Source organism: Pollicipes pollicipes, unplaced genomic scaffold (genome assembly GCF_011947565.3).
Source record: "Pollicipes pollicipes isolate AB1234 unplaced genomic scaffold, Ppol_2.1 Scaffold_5724;HRSCAF=6776_pilon_pilon_pilon, whole genome shotgun sequence".
Lineage (NCBI taxonomy): Eukaryota > Metazoa > Arthropoda > Thecostraca > Pollicipedomorpha > Pollicipedidae > Pollicipes > Pollicipes pollicipes.
In genome coordinates, this window is record NW_023596746.1 from 3302762 (window position 1) to 3326684 (window position 23923).

Here is a 23923-nt window from a genome sequence, read left to right on the forward strand (position 1 = left end):
GCCGGCCCAACAAGCGGACAGCTCGGCAGCTCGATCCCACTGGCTGCTCGGTCATCAGTTCACCAGTTACCGGCACACGAAGCAGGCGGTCGTTCACCAGCTCCAGTGTTTGCACATCAGCCACTAGTTCCACCGACCGACCACTGGCTCACCAGCTCCGCTGACTGAGAGTGGCTCACCAGCTGCGCCGACCGTTCTGGTCCGCCTGGCGCTAGCTGACCATCTCCAACGGCCTGTCGCCGGTTCACCGGCTCCACCAGCCGGTTCACGATTCACGAGCTCCAGTTTGCAGTGTCCAACTCCCCCCTTTGTCTGACCCGTCACCGACTGCCCAGGTTGGTCACCGGTCCGCTGGATTCGCTCTGCTGTTCACCGGTTCACCATGTTCACCGACCGGCCGCCGGTTCACCAGCTCCAGCCGCCGGTGAGCAGCGCGCGCCAGCCCCGCCCCACTTCGTAGTAGCGCGCGAGGTTATAACAGGGAGCGCAAGGCCGGCCGGCCGACACTCCGCGGCGTGTGGTTCCCGGGGCTAGGTCGGCCGGTGATCTGGGCAGCGAAGCAGCGCGATGGCAGGAATCAAGGTGAGATGTCACACACGACACAGAGCTCACACCGGCCCCGCTGCGAATGAAGGCCCCGCACAGCTGAATAAGTGCCTCTCATTTTTCGTGAGTTTGAGAACAGTTCAAACTGAAAATTTTGGTCGGCAATAAAAACCTCGCACAAATGTATTGTTGATCTAATGTGAATCACTTTTAAGGCAGGAATTGATATCATTTGAGTCTGACGAGATGCCTTCTGCATATTATGTAGGAATATTATTCGGGTCGTTGACCACTAAAAGTAAGATGGGAACACTTATTTGGATGCCGCGACTTATCCGTGGATCCTCGGCATCCTTTGATTCCCGTTGACTTAACAAATTTGCAATATTTCACGTCCGTAATGAATGGCTAAACTCTAAGGATGTGTGCGTTGAAGTAGCCTTGGTGGCCATACCGCACTTTGAGATATTGTAATTTTTATTTATTTATTAAATATTTATTATATTATATGATATATTTATTTTATTTACTTTTATTATATTATTATATTCGATATATTGTATTAGGTGTGGGGTACGCCAGCCGTTGGATCCCAGCCAGGCTCTTAGGTTCTTAACTTTCCGTCTCTAAAGGAAGTCTTTCACTCCTCCGAGAACGGCATGCAGCTGGTCCATAAGCATCCAGCTGCAATAAAGTCGCAGGAGCAATCCGCCCTCAAGGCTACAGGATTATGCGCAAGGTCCACGAATGGGCTGATACGGTGACCCCTGCCACTGCCGACGAGGACGCATCTCCAGCGCCGGACCTGCACCCTGGCTGAGAAGTTCCTTCACAAGCTGCGTCTAGGCCACACTGGTCCTTCACAAGCTGCGTCTAGGCCACACTGGTCCTTCACAAGCTGCGTCTAGGCCACACTGGTCCCTCACAAGCTGCGTCTAGGCCACACTGGTCCTTCACAAGCTGCGTCTAGGCCACACTGGTCCTTTGCAAGCTGCGCCTAGGCCACACTGGTCCTTCACAAGCTGCGTCTAGGCCACACTGGTCCTTTGCAAGCGGCGTGTCCAGTGCTTGTAGACTCGACTATCTTGGGGTCATGACCGGTCAAACCAGTTCTGTAGTGCACGAACTGACGGAGAAAGTGTTGGCGCTAAGAAGGCCAGCTTTATCTCATGGGTGAGCCGTGACATCGGAGGCCCAGCATGATATTGCTCATCCTTATGCGCCGACAGGTAACTTACGCGCAGATCCTTGGAAAGCCAGCGACGCCTAGCCGTAAGCTGTGCCGCATTTCGACTCTTATGATGTGAAGATCGGCCCTATATAGCTACCCAAGCATAGATCTGTTTGAATGCAATTGGCTCCGGCATGTTCCCCGAAATAGTGACTTGAACAAATTGTAAGTAGTTTTTGTTCACGCTGTGCTAATTTTTCAACGTTGGTCTTCATAGAAAACAAATAGAAATGAGCGCCACGTGATCGTAATGCTATCATGGCGGTGGTTTAATCAAAAACGTTATACGGAAGGCGAGTAGCTCATGTGGCAACGTTCAAGCGGACTTTGTGGAGGCGACTGACGGGAGTTTAAAAGTTGTGTTTGATTTGAAAATTTAAAGCTCATCCTGGGAAAAATTTGCAAAGCCTTATGGCAAACCAACTCTTTTTAATTCAAAGTATTCAATACCGCATCATCTTTCGGAGTTCGACGAATGTTGCTAGTTTAAGAAAATCGGCATCTACTTCAACGAAATATCAAATCATGAGTGTCACTTTTGTTCTTGAGTTGTCTGCAAAAAGAACCTAACACATATTGCTCCAAACTACGTCTGCTTGCCATAGATACGAAAAAGTATGCGCAAGCAGACGAAAAAGCATGCCTGGGGTGGCTGGGAGGCTGATGAGGTTGTGGTTCATGTCATAAGTTGATGAGCGGTCAGATTATCGCGGGGAAAAAAACTGGTTAGCATTGCGGGCGCGGCTGGCATCGCAAGCCGTCGTTACAACAGCCTGCTGTCACTGCGCGTGTTCCACTTGCGAAAAGACAGCACGTTGTCATACGCCGCTGCGGTGCCTTCTCTCGGTAACACTGCGTCGCTCCGCTACAAATGTGATCCCATTTACTACCTTTTCTGGAATTGGGCTCACAAGACTAGCCTGCATATGACGCTCCTTTACTAGGCGGCACTGCCGATGACATAAACCGAGTGGCTGACTTCTCAGTTCACACTGTTGCCGCCTGTTTTTACTACAACACAATGGCACTGACGGCCGATTCAGCATTCGCTTCCGTGTCGCTACCAACGGCTCTGAGTGCGGTGCAGCTGGGCCAAACTCCCACTGTTCCAGCTCAGTTCCTTGCTATGGCAATGACAGGTGGTCCTCAGCACGTAGCCTGCTTCTGCATCGCGTGCTGTACCGGACAGTGTTGATTCTACTGGCCCAGTTCGATGATCGCTGCTACATTCCGGCTCTCAGCTGCCGCAAACAGTCCGCTGATCCGTGCAGCCGCTCTGCCCGCCCTCTGCCGCCGCGCCTCGGTCCTGGACCATTACTCCAGAGGTCGGGTCCGGCTCCGGACCGTCGGCTTCTCGCCGGCCCGGGCTAGAGAACTGCTGAGATCGCCGATTACAAATAACTATCACTACAGCGCCCCATGATGCTTCGATTTCACTGCGGTAGAATGCGCGGTTGGAGGAAGATTATTCTACCGGCGGAGCAAGAGTCGAAATGGGACGTACAATCAGGACATGCCACCAGACTGCGGATTGAAAGGAGTGGATTTCCGAGTCGTTGTTACGTTGGCGTCGCTTACCACCGTGCCAGTGAAGAGGGTCCTGTTTCGAAGCCGGAGTGGTGTTCTTCATTCATGCAGGCGAGCGGCTCCTTCCAAAACGGCGGACCGAGGCTCGATGCCTTTTCGTGCGCAGTTCTCCAAGCATTGCTCCTGGTTCGACTAAATAAGCACAGGAAGTTAGACTAAACCTACTTGGATCTGTTCATCTTTGTAGGTTCCTTGCGGTAATGTTGCTCAAGACGCTTAAAATGCTGACTTGTTTTTATAGGAAACACGATATTTGTATTACGAAGTGGACCGACTTTTGCGTCCTATTAACTTTTTCCGGGAGAGATGACAATTCTGAAGTTTTTAAAGCATTGGAACGAACCGTTATTAAGTGAGTTCAGATAATGAGGCTCTTCTTGGGACCTGGGACCGAAAACCATGACACCGCATTCATCCGCTGGTATATTTGACGGGGAAGGTGAGGCTCGTGTTTCTCGGAAGCAGTTTCTCCTTGTGGAATGCCGTCCAAAGCTGGGCACTGCCACTTCTCCGGAACATCCGCACGGCTGGGAAGGCTATATGTGCCCCGTGGATACAGTCTCTCACGCACGGCAACCAGCTAGGGCTGCATGGTGACTCAAGACTGAAACGCGAAGTAGAAACTCAGAGCCCCTCGCGCCTTCACAGTCTGGGCACCTCTACCAAACTCAGAGCCCCTCGCTCCTTCACAGTCTGGGCACCTCTCCCAAACTCAGGGCCCCTCGCTCCTTCACAGTCTGGGCACCTCTCCCAAACTCAGAGCCCCTCGCTCCTTCACGGTCTGGGCACCTCTACCAAACTCAGAGCCCCTCGCTCCTTCACAGTCTGGGCACCTCTCCCAAATGCGTTTACACATATCACCTAATTGTCGTGCCTCTAAACCGCATCCCTGGCCAAATTTAGGGGGTTAGCGAAGTCACTGCCACAGCTACCACACTGTAAACCCGTGTGAGCAGTTCTATAACATGCAGCTAACGAGGTACGTAATATCAGGCTGTACCTCTGTGAGTACCGGTACCACCGCCGGGTCACGCGCTACCTGGCAGTCTCCGCTCCCCGCACCGCGTCCAGCAAACCGGCCGGCACGCTCGCGTGCTGGGGGAGGTTACGCGGTGTTCGGCGGCCCCGGAGCCGGTCCGGGGCAGACGACCAGATTCCAGCGGTTCGAACGCGGACCAGATTCGGCTGATTGACGCGGCTCGTGATGAGGCGGATGGCCAGACATCAGCCACGGTCGGGCGGATGTAACGGCGTAGGGAAATGCCTTACCTGGACGTAGGAATAAGACGCTGCCGCTGGTGATGAAGGGACGCTGCACTGAACGATGTTTGCCGATTGTAAATGGCAAGTTTTGGCATACTAGGCAGATATGGCGAAAGCTTTGAATGGTTCAGCTGAGAAAAAATGACGCCCATTATTCAATGATATAGCTATAGACAGGACTGACTTAAATCACTCAGCTTGACTACGATAGGCCAGTTTCATCTGCCGAACCTGTTCTGGGCTGATAATGGCCCCGTGAAATAACGAGAAGTGTCGGGTTTCCCGATTGATACAATACATGGTTGCTGTCCGACCGCACTGGACACCCCAATAATCTTTGGAAACCACAGTAAAAAGACTAGATCACAAAGCCAGACTGAGGATTTCCGCGCTGTCGTTTAGCCGCTATAATGGGGAGGGAAGAGGAGACCCCCTCCCTCTCTCTCCCCGCTGGTGACGTAGGGCGCGGAGATCCCTCTGTAGGCAGGTGGCAACGGTGCGGTCCAGGCGACCCGACCGGAATGCCACCTTTAAACATTCGTGGAAGTTACAGTGTAGACCAGCGCATTAAGATTACACGGGCCGGTGTTGGACATTCTATAATGGAAGGCCACACTTTGCTTGGATTAAAGTGTGATTAGGACACGCGTAGGAGAGATGTCAAATGAGCAGCGTAGTGTTAACCCCGCTCACTAAATTCACACGCAAAATAGGCTTTCCGAAGGATTTGTGTCGGTGCCGAACGTGTCTTTGCGCCCACTTGTTCCTGGATAATTTGATGGCTCACTAGCCTAGTTTTGCTTTTGCCATCATCTGCTTAACATTTGACAGCTCTCGCATGCTTCATCTCTTCGCTCATAACACGCTGTGCAAAGCGCCGCACTGGTCTTGTGGAATTCATTGTACTTGAATCCTGCTGCCCGGTCTTAGAATAATGACGTGCACTACCATTTTTCGTGCGAGATAATTTAGATTTTAAGACATTCAATAACGACAGCGGTGTGTCGGAATAGTCAGCATATCAATGAGAAACAGCAAACTGCCAAAACATCTTAGCCGTTTTAATCCGAACAGGCCAATCCAGCGACGCAATTGACGCGGCGAACGTGCTTGCAGCCTGGCGTGGGTGACTTTAGCTGGACGTAATTCACTAATTCATGGCTAAAGCATCTCCACAGCCAGGAGGCTACCAACTGACGCAAGCATTAAAAGCTTAGAAAAACTATCGAGCATAAACTTTGCATCACTGAAATGCAAATCAATGTTATATGGCTGGTGACTATGCTAAACGAGCACCAACGGTGCCGGCAGAAACGGACAGAAACAGGTGGGAACCAAAACCAAATGATATTGATTCGATGCCCTGAGTGCGTGGAACAGCGGCGCGCGGCCAGCGTGTTCGAATGAGCCATGAAAGGTAGACATTAACCAATGTTTACTGAGATCCACTTGATGTCGTTGCGACGCGACTGACTGTCTCGTCGTTTGCGTCGGCATTACCAGCACCGACGGCGATGTCTCTTCGCGCAGGGAAGTGAGCAGGAACGGCTTGTGCTAGGTATACCAATGGAACGCATTAGCATTTAACCGACCCGGTATAGCAACGGAAAATGACGTCACCTCAAGCCGCGAGCGTCGCTTGCTAAATGCACTTCTGTGCGCCTTTGCACATATTTTATGCCGTGCGTTGAGAAACAACGACAAGTGCGTATACTCCATAATAAGTCTTCACATGTTAACAGTAAAATCTCCTCTTAGCACCAGTCATAAATAAATACACCGACGTAAAACTTCGCCGCGATTACTCATTTAGCGATAAAAAGCACGTCACGGTTGCATGCTGCAAAATCTAAGCCGTCTAATTTCAGAACTTACAACAGTCGCACGACGACAAAGTTTTCATTGACGTGAGCCCTATCAAGTCAAATGTCAATCTAAAAGAAAATCTTCAATTCATGCTGTCGTTAAGCCATATTGATTCAACCTGAGTCAGAGAGTTGATCGAAGCTTCATGATCAACAGCTTAGATGCTTCGTGTCGGATGGGCACCAGAGCTCTTCGCACCGCTATACGTTACTGAGTTCGTAAGCTTTGGCAGATTATGCTCCAATACGCATCGTGCGCTATGGATAAAAGGCTTCGTGGGCCGGGCGAGCCACAGAAAAAGGTGACTTTTCCCAATGTATGTGACATCAGAATACCTTTGACATTAACAATGGCATGCATCCCACATCAGCTTCCGCGGGCAGTGGTCTTGAAAGGACCAAACACGCGCCGGTATGCTAAAGGGATTACGCAGCTGTCGTCATTTATGCAGATTCGCCCTCATCGCTGAGGGCATATCCAATCGTTTTTATCGTGCAGGAATGCAGTCGGTTAAGGATTCGTGCAGACGAAGAGGAGGGTACCGGAAAAACAGCCATCTGCATTCTTAAAGGAAAGTGATTTTCCATTACAAATGGGATAAAATGCATCCAACGAGTCTGCATGCTGCCGACATAAGCCTTGCTAAGTGTTTGTTTTGCCCACTTACGGTGTCATTTGATCCAGACTTTTGAACAGAAGGTATGCTGACTTTGGGTGAGATTAACATCCTTCTCCTGAGATTAATGTCACGGCGTTGCAAGCAGGTGAGAAACAACGAGATTCCACATTCTTTACCTTACGTGTCTAACATCAAATGCATTGTGTTTGCTTTTCATTTCGCAGCTCATTCGCTGCGTTCTCCCGCTCATTCTGTAAGAAAACGTTCCTGTTTTCTCCTAAAATGTCTCTGGTAGGTTATACCACAGGGACAGACAATTCCTAGAAACTTGAACAAAAAGGTGAGACGCTTCTGCCTCATGGATACCGTGCTCCGCTAATTCTCCTCCACCCGCTTAAAGCGCTTTGTCCGCAGCATAAATGATTTGATGGATAAGGTCTGGCCTCCTTGCTCATGTCTGGGATCTGTCAGTTTAAGAAACTCTGTCGTCGGTGTATCCATATGACGCAAATGATCGTCCAGAGGCATGAACTGCGTGGAGGTGGGGGTTCATGGACGGTCCTATAGCATAGGACTGGGAGTACCAGGCTTAAAATGCCTTTTCTGCTATGCCTCAGGCACATATCCGCTGTTTGGAATGTGGCGCCATCGTTGATGATCGACGCATGGTTTTTTTCTGTTACTTTGGTAACGCCTCATAGCTGGTCGCATAAGTTAGTCGCTAAATATAACGGTTAGAGTTGACCGCGATAGCTAGGAATGATATTTCGCACAAGTAAACTGGGGGGAGGGGGGGAGGGGCGAGTATGAAACATATCTAAATCTATCCGCAAAGAAAGTCATAAAGCGGATTTCTCTCGCATTAGGTCCACCTTCTTTTCAAAGTTTCGAGGCGGGAGAAGGGGCTGAAGTCCCCGCCCCAACTGACTAGCAGGCCACATCCCTGGTGATAGCCCTTATGCTTTCGTCTCCAAAGAAGGAATATCCACTGGTGTAGTCACTTTCGATGACTCCCCATACGACAGCTGCAGCACTGATGCGTTTCAAGTTGAATTCATGAGGCAGTTCTGTTCCTCACAATCACATGCCCTGTTTGATTTAGTGACCGGATATAAGGAAATGCGCTCCCTTCAAAAACATGCTCTGTCCAGGACCTACCGTTTACACTCGCATCGAAGATACTGCATCAGTCAGTTCTCCTTGTATGTTTTCTTAAGCTCTGCCGTGCAGATTAAGGCTTTTAAGTTATATCGGCTTGTCCATGACACACAAGCTGTCGGATGCCATGGACTGTCAGCAGTCGTCAAGCGGCCCCGTTCATTGGCCTATACAGCATCCACAAATTCTCCTGCATGCTGCATATGTGAGTGACAAGACAGAAACCGGTGACCGCATTCCACTCGCGTATATAAAGCCTCCGGGAATCTTTCCCCTAAACTTGGCACAGGCCTGGTGGCGTGTGTTCACTCCCGCTGACAGAAAGTCCCCCCCCCCCAATGCCATCCCTCTACCTGCTTCTCAACGCCGAGGCCAATCGTGGTCAACCATGGGCGCAAACCCCGCAAGCCCGGTGGCGGGGCGGGGAGGGGAAGGGGGCACAGAGATGACGTCCTTGCGCGCACGTCAGACGGCCAGTGGCGGCTCGAGGTACGGCCTCTCTCCGGAGCCTGATAGCCATCAGCGGCGCGAGCGGCGCGCCTGCTCGGAGAGGAGGGCGCCGGCGGCCGGCGCGAGCCCCTCCGCGGCGGCCCGGCCCACCCGTTCACCTTGGCGCCGCCGCCGCCCGCCATCGCCGGCCTTGCATGCCAACAACGGTTTCTTGTCATGAGGGTGCCAGGCGAGAGAAGCGGTGGGACCGCCCGGATTCTCCAGTCGGAATGAGGAGGAGGAGCGCTGCTGGAAGCGCGTGGGCAGATCAGGGCCAGCCGACCGGCGTATGGTGCGGGCTGGCACTTGCAAGACTGGCACCTGCTCGGGAACGGAAAACGCCGAAACGAGACTGAGCTTGCTGGTAATCGCAAGCGAATTTGGTGCTGCTGGCGGACTCACTATGAAAGGAAAGATAGGGACGCATTTTTTTTCGTAAACCTCAGCATTTCGTACGCACCTCGGATAATATCCCACCTTGGAGCTCGATTGCGCGCCATGATTTCTTGTGACGAATCCATCGACGGACTTGCAACTGAAAACGCATCAAATGCATCTCAAACAATACGAAAACATCCAGACGCTTCGATATCTAAACGCATGTAACAAAGCCAACTGAACAACTGAATAAGGAGCATGTCTGCCTGTGTCAGCTGTCTTCACCAGACGCAGAGGTGGATCTGTGGATCGACATGGAATTCGCAATTGTCACAAATTCCAGCTCGCGTGACGGAATTCATGCCCGTCCATAACCGGTGTCGGTTACAGCGTCCGTACGACTGGTAGGGTCGGGACTTTTCATGTCATATATTCTATGTATATATATATATATATATATATATATATATATATATATACATAGAAGAGTCAAGTTGTGTCAAGGCCAAGCCACTGAAAGCCTGTTGTATGCTATGAATATGGCGCCCTAACACACAAGGGACCGCCAGTTCAGACAGGCATTGAAAACTATGGCATGGTGATGTGAGCGTGTTTGCTTCGTACGTTGCACGCGCTTGCCAAACAGGTGACGTCATGGGAACATTGTGTCACTTAATACATATCCAAGGGCACTCAAATTTGGATTCAAGATAGCCTGTTTGTTGCAGTATTAGTCGTGCTCATCATTCACTTAAAACACCTTACATCTTTGGGTATTCAAGAAAGCTGCAACTGATCAGCCACCGCCAATGTAGCTGTCGAAAAGTACGACGCATTCAAGAAAGGAATGGCGGAGGTAAATGTATGGCTTATAGCCTCATTATGTACGCGCGTCCAGTGCGCGTAAAAAAAACACCCGTATCAAAAGACGAGAAAAGAAATCAAGACCTGCTATAAACCTTTCAGATGTGAATGAATGTTATGTGGCTGGAGGTGGTGCTATGTAGTTGTAAACCATTGAGATGTAAATGAATGTTATGTGGCTGGGGGTGGTGCTATACAGTTGTAAACCATTGAGATGTGAATGAGTGTTATGTGGCTGGAGGTGGTGCTATACCGCTGGGCCGCTTGTTGTTACCCATTCTCCGTCTAGTTTTCAAGCCAGCGCCATCCACCATGCATCCACACGCAGGGGATGCCGCAAAACCACGGCTCAAACTAGGAGACGTAAGCCTTCTAACCTAAAATCGCACCGTCCTCCAGGTCATGGAAAATTAATAGCATTGCCAGCAGGCTGAATGAAAAGATTAGGAGATCAGGCCACACTGTGTGCGTTTGAATGTTTGCATGCAGTGTTACTTGCAGCTGATGTGTGTTTATTTACCAAGGATAGACGGTAAGCAATCGTGACACCATAGGCGTTGGAAGGATGTCCTCTTTATTTCACACTACGTTTAGCCGTGCACGTGCACTGGGAATCAATCAGCCGAGACTAAGCATGATGCGACTAATGTTTGAATTCAAGTCTATAAGAACACTGAAGCGCACCTTACATGGGCGGCCTCCGTCGATCAACTCAGGAAATCCCTCGCGTGAAGTGCGGGTGTCTAAGATTTGAGCGTTTTTTCCACGCAAACTTCCCCGACGGGTACCAGCTGACCCGTCACAGCTGAAGCTCAACCCCAACAGCCAGTCATTACGTCCAGGCAGCATCTACCGAGACGTCCCTCCGGACTGACCGCTCGCCTGCCTGCTCGGCGCGGTGCCCCGCCGGCGCCTCCGAACCGACGCACTCCTCCACCCCGCCCGGCGGGCGGCCGGTCCAGCACGTGGGCCGGGCGGCCGCCCCAGGGCGTCAAGGCCGGCTTCAGGCCCCATCAGCTCACGCACGAGCCACTGGCGGGCAGCCATCAGCGCGCTGTGGAGACATCGCCGGCCCGTCGTCTGAGGCTGGCGGACAGCAGTCGCCGGCTTCGTGCGTGGTCGTATGAGGTCCTCGGTTCTCACGTGCTCCCACAGTAGGTGCAGTCGTACCGACCGCGCCCCGGCCGTCGCCAAGGTCGCGCGGAAGGTCACGGCCATTGAACTCATTCGCCGAGTTCCGGACACGAGGCCAGGTCAGACAGCGCTGGCGACTGAGATGGGGGGGGGGGGGTGGGGGGGGGGGGGGGGGAGAACGGGTGCTGCAGGAAAGACGAGTGGAAGCCTCCAGAGGACAGCGGTTTCCGCCTCGGTTTGATTCGGATTAGAGTCCTTTCGGCTAGTAATGAACATTTAGGGCAATGGGATGACGGAGAGTGGATAGTGATGGGACAAAACTACAAGTACCTGGAGGTCCTCCGCCGGCAGTAAGCCCTTTGGTAACTCCTTTACGGGGTATGCGCTCAGCGCTCGGATGAGGCCGCTACCAGGAGGCACTCCAGGGCCCGCGTATGGCTGACGCATGGCAGCGTAGTTTCACAAAATGAGTTGGGGAGGGGGCCTGGACAGTGAAAAATATCCCGATCTACCCAAAATTTGCCAACCAATAGGTTTATTCTCAGTTTTGGTCACCTGTCTTCTCAAAGTTGGGGGCTGGAGCCCGAGTGTGGCGGGGAGGGGGGGCTGAAGGTCCCCCTACTCAGCTGAATAGGAAACTACACCCGTGCTGACGCGTGCTGCCTGTTTCCACTTTTTTGCTTCATGTATTCGCCGATGCCAAAATTTCCGAGTCCCGATTTTACAGGCACGTAGTCCGCAACGCTAGCAATCAAACGTGGTTTTCCGCGAGGGAATCGATCGAGTAGCCCTTGCCATACGAAAAGGGGCCGATTCAACTTGTCCATAACAATTCGCTTCTTTTTCGTGGTTACAGAAATACGGTTATTTCAGTCTGTATTTGTGTGTGTACCTGGAACAAGGTCCGACACTTACAACCTTTGGATAGCTGCAACACTCCAATGCTGTAAATTTGTCAGGAGCCGTCAATTTCCGGCACAACAGTCAGAGGTTCAGCTCATCTTTAACACCAGCGAGAACGGCGAAGCTTCATTATAAGCTGCAACGTCCGTATTACAGTGAAGGATTCTATGCGTTCGATCTTGCGCACGCATCAGAGGAACAACATTTCGAATTCCTCCCCTCCCTTCTTCACACGTGGCGAAGTCATTGATTCGAACTGATGCTTGCTGACTGACTGACTGACAATAGCACAACGGAAAAGGCAAAGGAAGGTAGCATCCTCTGCTTGTACAGGAAGTTTGCATCTCTACTGATTTGACCAGCCCTCTCATATTTGGTTATGCGCTCGGGGATGGCAGACCACAACTGGTGACTAACGCAGAATCATGCTTTCTCTGAGCACCAGCCTGTATGTAATTATAAAAATGAAATACTTAGCACGAAATTGATGAAAGGGTGGCTTAGTGATGTATGGTGCGTGAGGAGTGAAATTCCGTCCTAAACCACGCATCCGTATACGTTGGAGTTGCTCGCGTTTAGCATATGTGCGTGTAGAATTAAGAAAGTTGCGGTCCCATCATGACCTGCACCAACTCTACCTGCCCGGACTTGGGATTATGGACCCTGGAGCTGGTGCCACGCATAAACAGCCGTACCGGGAAAGGTGGATCTGGTTTGTGCTACAACGCCGCTACAGTTTACGGAGGTGGATAAAGACGCGAATGTCTGGGGATAGATCATGTAGTGCCAGTTTCATTCAGGTCATAACGGTAATGCCGCGGGACTTAAAATGTACGTAGTTTTGGGTGCTGCAGGAGCGTAGTTATCCGGGAGATTGGAGGTCAAGAAAGTACGCGGTATTCATCATCCTACCCGAATTATTTATCGCAAAGGACAAGGCTGGAATTGGTAGTGACGTGGCAAACTCACACTTATCTATGTTTTTCCACCCGTTTCTCCCAAAGCTGTACATTTGCGAAGGTGATCCCTTTGATTGACAGACAGACCCAGATGAGATGCTCATTTTTTGTGTGTTTGTTTACTTCATTTTAAATCATGACCGATAAGAACACATGACGAAAAATCGATGCATAAGTCTCCGGACTTCATTAGGTCACCTGCCCTGAAAACGATAAAATAGGACAGAGGATGGCCGCCGGAAGAAACAAGTAATTATGGAGCTTCCGTCGCTGCGCCAGCCGCCACCACCACCGCCGCCTCGCTAGCTCATCACGCCGCGTTTGAAGCCTTTCATGGTGTAGTCCTGGAAGAACAGCGCGAGCATGCCGTCATCATTGCTGATGTCTGTGTTGCACATTAGTGCGTGCATGACGTCAGTTTTTGAAAGATTATTGAAATTTGGGCCTTTTATTCGTGTTACATGCTAAAAGACATTACACCTGAGATTTTGAAACATTGGGCAAAAAAGGGTGCAATGATCACTATCTCAGACCAGTGACCGCGTATGCGGTGAACAACGGAAGACTTCTGAGCTGGTACGGATATGCACTAAATGAAAAGCTGACCGTCTGCGTGCGTGTGAAGAATGCTTTCTAATGTTCAGCCGGCAGAGACGTATCCCGTATGAGAGGGCGTTAAGCGATGCCGATCAGATGTGCACCAGGCATTTAAAGCATTTTTTGCGTGATGTCTGTGCGCAGACTGTGCCTGATAGCTGGTTTCATGTGCAGTAGTCTTCGGTAGAAGTGATCGTTGGAAAGACGTTTTTCTGCTCTCTGGTATTGTTGATGTTCTTAATTTTTATCGCTCCGCCAGTCATTGTTATGGGTGATTGATAAAGTATCTATCTGATGTAGTGAATTCGTCACTCTATGGTGATCAGCGTGTGGAAGAGCGCCAGTTTGTGCAACATTTGCCGGGCCTTCAGTGTATCCTATAACAATCATTATGTGAACGGACAAGAGTATCCATATAGCATTGGTACAAACCGCGTGCCTAACACAGCACCAGCAGAACGGCACATATCACTCGCCACGCAAAAGAACGACTAATTCCCATTCCATACCGCAGTGCATATCGGTTTCACCAGGCCATGCTTGGTATGCATTAGCGCAGCTTGTCGGTAATCAGCTGTTGGCAAACATCACGCGCTATTCATGACGGATTCACCGGCCGACAGCTGTGCGAACGGCAGACCACGAACAGTCCCACCAGTCCTGACGCCTGCACTGCACACCGCAGGTGCTGTTGTTGCTGGCCAGCTTGCTAGCCGCGGTCCGGGCACGACCGCAGGACGTCCAGTCTCTCTTCAGCGTCGGACCGTCGCCCGTCTACAGCTACCGCTTTGAGGGGCCGGAGCAGAGCAAGGAGGAATCGCGCGACGTGCTCGGCAACATCCAGGGCTCGTACAGCGTCAAGTATCCGAACAACGGCGGCACCCTGGTCTACAGCTATGCCCACCCAGCGCGCCAGCCCGTGTTCCGCACCACGGCCGAAGGTCCGCTCGGCCCGGCCGGCACCATCATCGCCTTCGGGAAGGTACGTCACGGGGGTTGCAGACGGAACTCAGTCCGGAAGGGACAGCTTCAGAAAGGGCTGCAGCGGTTGAGGGCAGACCTTGACGCGTGACATTGAGCATTGACACATTCCCCTCTTACCCAGTACATTGTATTCAGCCTTCGAAACAATGCCTTCAGCCCGAACCATTTGGGTCACTTCACCGGTAATGCTCGCGCTATTTCAGACATAATATTTCGATCGTGACTCTAAAGACCCTTGCTCCCAGAATAATCCACTGAAGCGATCGTCGGGCGTTGCACGCGAACAAGGAAAGGCTGATCAACAGCAACACCTGTTGATAAAAGCCAGTCTTTTAGTTTTTAACGTCCAGTTTATTGTTCCACGCTGCGGTGCACTTATAGTCCAGCTCTTGCAGTTATGCTGTCATGACACGCGCTCATCCACCCGTAGAACTCAAAAGACAACGCCTTCCTGATCGAGATGCTGGAACAGCGGCTCGACTCGCGCGAGCCGCCGGTCGTCACCAAGACAGAGGCGGTCCTGATCGAGGCGCTTCCCGAGGGCGACATTTCGAAGCCCTCGACGTCGGTTGAGTTTCGCCCAGGGGGAGGTGACACCGGCAACAAGATCGACGAGAACCAGCCGTCGGACGTCACGCGCCAAGAGGGGCCGTTCGTCAACAGCAAGGAGTCAACTTTGCTGCCGGTCATTCGAAAGGAGAGCCTACTGAATGAACCGCTGGGCGCCCGTAACCCTCCCATCATCGGCGTTGAGGAGATCATAGTGGAGGCGAGCGATGTGTAGGCGGCCAAGCTCGCGCCGCGGCGGGCGCCCCAGCCGGGGACCGATCGGCAGTGAAGTGTCCTGCACGGAACGCTCCTGCGGTGAAGGCTCTTGAAGTGGAATTTCGAGCAGTGAGTCCCGTGCAGTGGACACTCCCACCGTCGGCGCTTCTTCAGTGGCTGGCACCGCCTTGAGAGCTCCCGGTGTGGGTCGAACTAGTCGAGCAGTTGTGCTCCGGGCCAGTTACCATCCCGTGCAGTGCCCAGGTCTGTGGCCTGAATGCTCACCAGTGCGTCATAAACCAGCACGCTTGTGCTTTCACGCTCTCTCGCGCACGGACATCAAGGAACGAACAGACATATTTCGCGAGAGATATATCGCACTTCGATCATACACTGTGGCATAACCTAAGCTGAAAGACCATAATGACCGAACTGTCATCTTGCGGCATTCCGACATCTATCCTGTATATACATGACGTGCACATAGGTGTCTGCAGCGATAAAGACGTAAATATAGACGTGTTTTGGCCACAGCCAAAACAAAAGGAATTTTGTCCAAATTGATTGCCACATTTTAACAAGGTTGATAAGATAACTACTCGGAGATTTTGACATGGTTTGAACTGCGATCAGCGGCCGTTGAATGTTCAACTGTTGAAATCTCCGCCTAAAATCATCCTCACTCAATTCCTGACTGCACCTTATTAATCTAACCCACGCCATCAACAAGCATATGTGATTTCGGAGACATAGATAAAAGAAAACAGCCCTACATTACACACATTCAGCACAAATATTCGCAGTCCCACGCGCTCGCTCCTTCCTTCGATCTGGGCGTTTCAGTTTGACGCCATAGCTTATCCCGAAATAGTGCCTTCCTATTTTACACGCAACTGAGTTACCATCTTTGACAGTACAATGTCAAATGAGTTACCACCGACATTCCTGAACGGCTCTAATTCGCCAAATTATCTCGCTCCGTTGAAAATTTCTATGTCACGCTCTGACTATTGCGTTTACGTTAATGTACAAACGCTTCGCATTTTTGCACACGCACCAAATTTCTTTGTTTGTTTCTTTCTTGCAAGCGTTCGGTACTATTCAGTCATTAAACAACTGTAGACGTGTTCTTCTGGCAGACATCCAGAGGCAGTGGAAACGCCACCGCTTCGCGAGTGTGCTAGAGGGTGATGCACGTTATGTAAGAATGTAATGCGAGTGTGTCTGATATCAGGCCTGATTCTGAATCGTACCCGTGCAAAATAAACGGAGACGTTTGCGAAGGTGTTACACGGCTCTGCTTCACAGTCCGAGCGATATTTTTTGTTTACGTGTTTAAGTGTTGAGGCGCTGTGGGGTTTGGCGTATGGAGAGCTTTTAGAATTACGATGGAAAGCCGCAATTAGCTGCAAATGTTCTGGGGTCAGGATAACTTTGTTTTGCCAGCGGTTCTCGGCAAAAGAAGATGGTCTTCGGTCGAAACCGCAGTGTTAACATATAATTATTCAGTGCCAATCAGACCTGTGATTGTTGCGAGGCTTATCGCCAACTAGCCTCAGTTTAGAGTAAGTCTTTCTCAAGCCAATCATTTAAGAATACGAAGGGCAAAACCAGGTTAGCAAAGATGCAGATTTCCCTACAGGCAGGGCAGACTGCTTACGTTTGTTTTTAGTGTCAAAATTATTGTCTTCAATGACCTGGGCTAGTGGCTAGCACAGGTCATAGAAGTGCATAGTGGCTAGCCTAGATCCTCACGTCCCCTCTCCCGGCCCGAAGAATGCTAATACATCCACGATGGGACGAAGACGAGATCATTACATCACTGAGCACAAAACTAATACCAGCGGCGGTATTATAAGGAATGCTTCAACAAAACGCATTGCAATCAAGATATCTGGTCCCCACAGCAGCACAGAAATTTCCTTGTGGGTATGTGCCAGTCCAGTGAATTGAGACAGTACAGTCATAGATCACCCGTGTGGAAAAACAAACATGTGCTCTTCATCCTGTAACACACTGGTGTGTGTATGTTATGCTATCATCTACCATTCCATGGAGCCTTTCAATAAATGTGGTCCATACCAGGCGTCTATGTTTTTTTCTTCTTCTAGCAAATGTACCGAAATACGCCATGTGAAGGCGATGTGAAGCAACATCGCTGTTCTGCCAACAACGCTTACAAGACCCAACATTCTAAAGCACTTTCGAAGGTGCCCACAAATCCACGCACCCCCCCCCTTCAGGCCCACGTTTGCACGCCCACACGTCCACACTCACGCTACCCGCCCCCGCACGCACGCGCGCCTGCCTGCCTGCCTGCATGCCCGCCCACAAGCACGCACGCACGCACGCATGCACACCCCCCACGCACGCACAAAATTCAAATCAAAGTCCCTCTCTCTTCTCTCTCTCTCTCTCTCTCTCTCTCTCCTCTCTCTCTCTCTCTCTCTCTCTCTCTCTCTCTCTCTCTCTCTCTCTCTCTCTCTCTCTCTCTCTCTCTCTCTCTCTCTCTCTCTCTCTCGCTCTCTTTCTGTCTCTCTCTGCAAACGCTAGCGCGTTGCATAGTTTGGCCACAGCAGACACATTGCAACGCAGGCGTACCTAACAGTGGAATTTTTGAAAAGGTGGAGAATGAAATCATGGAATGTGGTTTCACGACACTCACGATATTTCGCGCGACTGTTGCTTTGAGTTGTGATACACCCTATTGTGAAATTCTGCATGTGCCCCTGAGAGCGTTGGTTCGAATTACGTTAAATATGTGAGTTTTGTGGGCACCTATACTGTCTTCGTGGAATGTGACGACTTAAAACACAATTAACAGTTACTTCGAATTACGAGTGCGGTGTCGCGGTCTCAGCGTTCTCATCCATGGCGATGTAACCTTGGATCTCAGCCTTGCGCGGGGTGTCGAAGGTGAGGTTGGCGGGCGAGGGACGACGCGAATGTTGCGTTTCTGGGAATAAGACGAACAGGGGTTCGAAGCTGTGGACCGATATCTGCAAACCACATGAGTGCAGAGGAAAACTCGAAATAGATGTCTGCAAAGCAAGGCAACAAAGTGGGGCGCGGGAACAATGTTCAAGTTGGGGGCGAACTAAACAGCTTCCCAAATGGGCCCAGTTAGATTAGATGTGGGCCCCTCTACAAGCCCCAATGGGCACTTTAAGTCAATAATTGTCTTGTACAGGTCAGAATGCGTCACATACTGGTAAGAATGGACCCTCTAGAGGACAAAATAGGCTCTCAAAAGTCAATAATGGGCCCTCTGAAGGTAAGAATGAACCATTTACAGTTCAAAATGGAGTTCTAGGTCAATTAAGGGCCTCTACAAGCCTGCATGGACCCCGTGCTTGCCAGAATGAATCAACCGCAGTTGGTAATAGGCCATTCACGGGTCAAAATGGGCACTCTGCAGGCCAAACTTGGCCTTCCACAGTCAATAGTTGTCCCTCTTTAGACCACAATGGTAAAAACCCCAGTCAATAGTGTTCTCTCTACAAGCCGGTATGGACCATTCTACAGATAACGAACAACTAGCAGCTTATAACGGACCCTTTACAGCTCATAAAGGGCTACGTATAATAATGGCCTCTACAGACCGTAATGGGCCCTGCACAATTAATGCTGAGCCTTCTACAGGTCAGAATGGGCCTTCTTCACAAGCGTCCTTTCTTGGTCAGAGTAGATCTTAGATAGGCCAGAATGAGCCCTCGACAGACCAGAATGGACTTTTAAACGCTGACCCCAATGCTCCCCATCCCCAGTTCCCGCGTCCTTGGCAACAGATACATTTGCAGGCTTTTGGCAGTCGGGACAAGATAAGCGGCGAGAAATGTGAAAACCTGGTGGGGCATGTGGCATCCCGAAACAATGTGTGATAAACAAATATGTAAGTCGTTTTAAAAGGATCACATATGCAATGTATGGGGCTACAACAAAGGCACATACGCAAAAGCCATGATCAGTATGTGTCCTAATGCCTTTCACGGCCTGGATAAAACTGAGGGGCACGAACTTATTTGCAGATTGGATTGGACTGGACCAGAGAACTGTCAGTAATGTGGAGTAGAACTGGACAAGATTTAAAACCTATGAGCACTCTGGATCTAGATGAATTGGAAACTACTAATGGTATACTCTATATGAGTATGGCAAAAACGTTCCAGGTCATCACTTTAAAGGAGCTTTATTAACGAAAAACTTGTGATTTGAAGAGTATAGCATACAACTTTTGTACATGGACGCAGCTACACTTCCGCGAGAGAATGTTTTAGCCTTACGTTTTATTGTACCACTGCTGGCTGGACACATGAAACGGGAGCTCATAGCAATTAACAAGCCATCCATCAGTCCGCCTGTCAGTCAGTCTGTGCTCGCAAAACGTATGGAAAGGTATAGAATGACAAAACTGACATAATGCATTAATTTACGGATTATTTGCATACTTATTTCCCAAAACATGCCAATCTAAGACATTTCCTTATACTTTCAATAGGGTTTTGAATGGAGCATTCCTTCTTTGGAGCACATTTAGAAACATGCTCTGATGAAACCTCGGAACCCCTCGTCTCATTGTATTATTAAACGCAACTGGTAGTATTATGGCGTCTAACACTGCTGTTTTTTTCATTAATAAAGCGGCTTGGCTCAGGACTTGATCTGACTTCTATACCTCATCCAAAGTCCATAGAACTAGTCGTAATCCTAATTTTAGAAGTGTAATGGTCTAAGAAACTATCTCAAAGTGTTGCAATTTAGTCTAACACTACGCTACCGCATCATGTTGAGCAATTTCTTAAGAATTGATTTTGCTTGAGTCATGGCATGGCTTGATTTTGATGTGCCATAGGTCAGTGGCCTCAAAGGCAATACCGATTTTTTAAACCAAATTCTTGGTTTTTCAATTGCTCGCAGCTATACTAAGTTTGACACGGCTGCGCGGCGCCGTTCCAAGGCCATTTGGAAAGCCCTTTTGGAAGCATCAAATTAATCCTCACCCGAGCCCGTGTTGAAGGATGATTTGGCCCTCTTCGGACCTTCTACTGGTCCTTCCAAAAACGGCTAGAGCAGGTTGCTAGAAGGGCGCTTGACCTGCGTTGAAATTTGAGGTAATGCTAACATGATAACGGCTAAGGGCTCTTAATGGCTCTGCTGCTAAGTTCTTGCCGTGTTTAGAGAAATTAATTTTTCGATGAGCCGCCATTTTTTCTTTTTAATTTATTTTTAGATTTAGTCTTAACATCTCGATTGGATGGATTTCAGGGATCAGAGCGAACACTAAGCATGGGGGCTGTTATGTGAGCGCTGACCGCTCCAACCGATCATGAGCCTTGACTCCACTCAAACGCAATGCATTCAACCGGCGAGCGACCCAGGTGCGTTTTAAGGGAGGTTTATGCAGATGTTTGGCAGGAGGAAGATAAGCGATTTGTTTGTTTGTTTTTTTTTTGCTCAGAGGCACCTCCAGGGATGAGAGCAAGGGGATCATATCGGTGTGAATGTGAAGAACTAATACGGTATGCTTTATCTTATCTCTTAATTTTGCCAGAAGTACCATTTTGGAGATATGTACCCAGTAAAGGCGAGTCCAGGAACGACAAACGAGGACGGGAACTGCGGTAGTCATGGACCTGGTCCTACTGGACCTACTGCAGTACTCAGACAACCTGGTCGCGAACAAGGGGACGACGTTGGACGGAGGCATCCACAACAGGGCGCGCTGAAATCACCTTCTCTACTCCTCCATGTATGCACATATATGTCTTATAAACGTCATAATTAATTTAAATCGCAAACCAGGATTTTGGCCGACAAGTAATATCTGCTTCTTACTTAGCCTCCCCATTTCACTTCACTATCACCACCAATGACGATGTTTTGGGGCCAGAGGCGCAGGCAGAGGACACAGGGAGCATGAGAGCATTCCCAAACTAATTCGCGAGGGCCCTGTCAGGCCCCGTCGGGACAAACAATCAACGACCTGATTGAAGAGCATGAAGGGCCCGCAGACCTGGCTGGAGGCCTCAGACCTCTACATGCAATCACCTCTAAGCTAGATACGTCTCCCAAACAAGAAGTCAAAGGCGTTCATTTCAGTTTTATGGCCTTTTTTGACCTTCAGAAAGTCAGGTGACCAAAAACCTGCAAGATTGTTTTGTTTTTTGTATTTAAATTAACGTCGCGGATTACGAAAAGCCGTATGCTCATAGAAGCCAACGGTTGATAGGGTTTGTGCAGGGTCATTAAAACATTCTTACCGCTGTGAACCCAAATCAGGTGTCTGTTGACACCCCTGCGATCAACAAAGTTGAAACAGCCGTCAGAAGCTGTCCCATAAACACTTTCTCCATTGAAAGATCAGCCTATTTTTGACATCTGTCCGACCTTCATACCTAATCAAAGGTCGATGATATTAACCATTACCTCACATTCGGTTCTATAATTGTTTAAGGAACCATCCAAGCACTGTGACATCCAACACTCCATTTCTGCATCAGATTGAACAGTTCTCTAAAGTTGCCTTCGCTGAAAGCAATAATCCGACTTTGAGCTGTCATATGCCAGCGATAGGTAAGACAAGGTTAACAATCTTACACTTTTATACCAAAGGGTCGGCCTTTCAACTGCCTACAGCTATTAAACCTCTGTCCAGCTACGCCGCGCCGTTCAGAAGTTATCGTGGAAAAGTTTGAGGGGATCTGCTCGTCTCCCAAAAGCATAATACAAAATTATGATCTCGTTTGACCCAATGCATCTCATTTATGCGGCTTCCAAATCATAGTCATCTGAAACAGTTCGTCGTATTGGGCCAAATGTCGCTTATGGAGTCGAGACATAGATGGTCACCGTATGACCTACAGAGTAATTTGCGTCATAAGAAAGTATGACCTACAGGGGTCCATGCATGTCATCCCAATTACTGGTGATGGAAATAATCTAAAAACGAACTTACATCTATCCATCATCGTAATACGAACGTCTGTATTATGAAACAAGATAAAGCATGCGTGACCTCGAGAACCTAGCATGATCACAAAGCGCGCACATCGACCCACAAAGAAGTGAAGTTCATTCATACAGCTTAAACGGTACCATTGTGTAACAAAATTACTATTTGTTGTCTTTCAGGAACGAAACAGTTGTGCAGCCGTCAACTGATGTCGCTGGTTAAGAATCTGCTTTCGAATTAGGATTTTCTGCATCGCGTCTAGATTTTCGTAAATTGACGATTTCAACTTAGCGACAATGATGCGAAGTGTACCAATCGAAGTATAGTGAATGATGCGACAATGATGCAAAGTGTACCAACCCGCTTGTGTATCAGACATTGATCTGTCCAGATATTCTTTCAATTTCTGGCAATTAGCCACGGTAAAAACCATGTTTCACATCTGTAGTATATTTCATATTAACACACAGACGAGCTTACACATAGAGCGTTGTTTACTTGAACAGCACCTCCAGCTGGAAGCACATTTATCAAATGTGTGAATTTAGCGCACCTACGGCTGGAACGTATGGGTGCATTATGCAAAGCATACTATATGGGCTTATGTATATAGATGGCGTGTTTTGTTCGGAAAACTGAGCCTGATAGAGAAAAGCTGAGGCGATGTTCGGGATCAGCACTATGCGGTGGTCCCGGAACGCCTAACAAAATCTCCGAATAATAACCGCTGTTGCCCAGAGTGCTTGCTAATGCTTCGGTCTGTTCTCCGTGGATGTTCGGTTTGACAGCTTCCGGTTGTGAGGCTATCTGCTGTGCATTCAAGTGGTTATCAAAGTTGATGTAGCATTTCCTTGCCTTGAGAGGTCATCCTGAGAAGTTGTGTGCATGCCACGCTTTCGCAAAGCTTCGCAACAGCTGTCAGTACTTATATAGGCCTGCAATTGTAAGAACCACTAACATCACCTTCCTTGTGAAGGTGTGAAGGGACACCACAGCCGCAGCTTGCCAGGCTGGAGGCAGCCCATTCTTCGTGTTGCAAATTTCCACAACGTGCGGAATGTATAGCAAGTGGCGAAGAAGTCAAGGTTCAAGTTCACTGTCAGCAAACCAATCAATACAACATACATGAAGACGCTTGAGGAAGGAATGTCATTACGATATTACGACAGCTTGTGTTAGCTAGATATGATAGCCGGATGTGATAGATTACATTTTATTTCACAAAATATTAAGAAGACAGCGAAATAAGCATGATTACGACGAGAGAAAGCCAAATGTTGTTATTAGGCTTGTGGGAGGATCGACAGCCGTGACCATCTTACGCCCAAAAGACAAAGACGAAGGACACAAAAAAGGTGTCAGGGGTGCAGATATCTCCAGCCCGTAGAGGAGTTTCATGATGTGTTTTATTATTGAAAACCACCTGTACTTGTCAAAAATTTTCAGATTCAATTGAGAGCATGGTCTGGTAGAGTATAATGAATTTACGGACATAAAGTCAACCAAAAAAAATCGAGTCGAAAATTCAAGCGAAATAAGTCGAACGGCAAAAAACCGAGTGGGGTAGTCGTGTCGTGCAATGCCATTTTGACAGACACAAAAATTGAATCGGAAAAAATCGAAAGGAG

The 23923-nt window shown here is 49.3% G+C and overlaps 1 protein-coding gene across 1 annotated transcript; it reads left to right on the plus strand.

Moving 5' to 3' along the window:
• Window positions 1–508: 508 nt before the first annotated feature.
• LOC119103585 (uncharacterized) lies at window positions 509–17431 on the plus strand. The gene is made up of 3 exons (XM_037227172.1): window positions 509–582; window positions 14280–14576; window positions 15009–17431. Exons 1-3 carry the CDS (start codon window positions 568–570, stop codon window positions 15360–15362), a joined length of 666 nt encoding a protein of 221 aa, XP_037083067.1. The 5' UTR covers window positions 509–567; the 3' UTR covers window positions 15363–17431.
• The last annotated feature ends 6492 nt before the right edge of the window (window positions 17432–23923 follow it).

Excerpts from the sequence above, each read along its gene's own strand:
- LOC119103585 (XM_037227172.1), top strand. Across the intron at positions 14,577-15,008 it reads CCATCATCGCCTTCGGGAAG|AACTCAAAAGACAACGCCTT; the intron begins GTACGTCACGGG and ends ATCCACCCGTAG.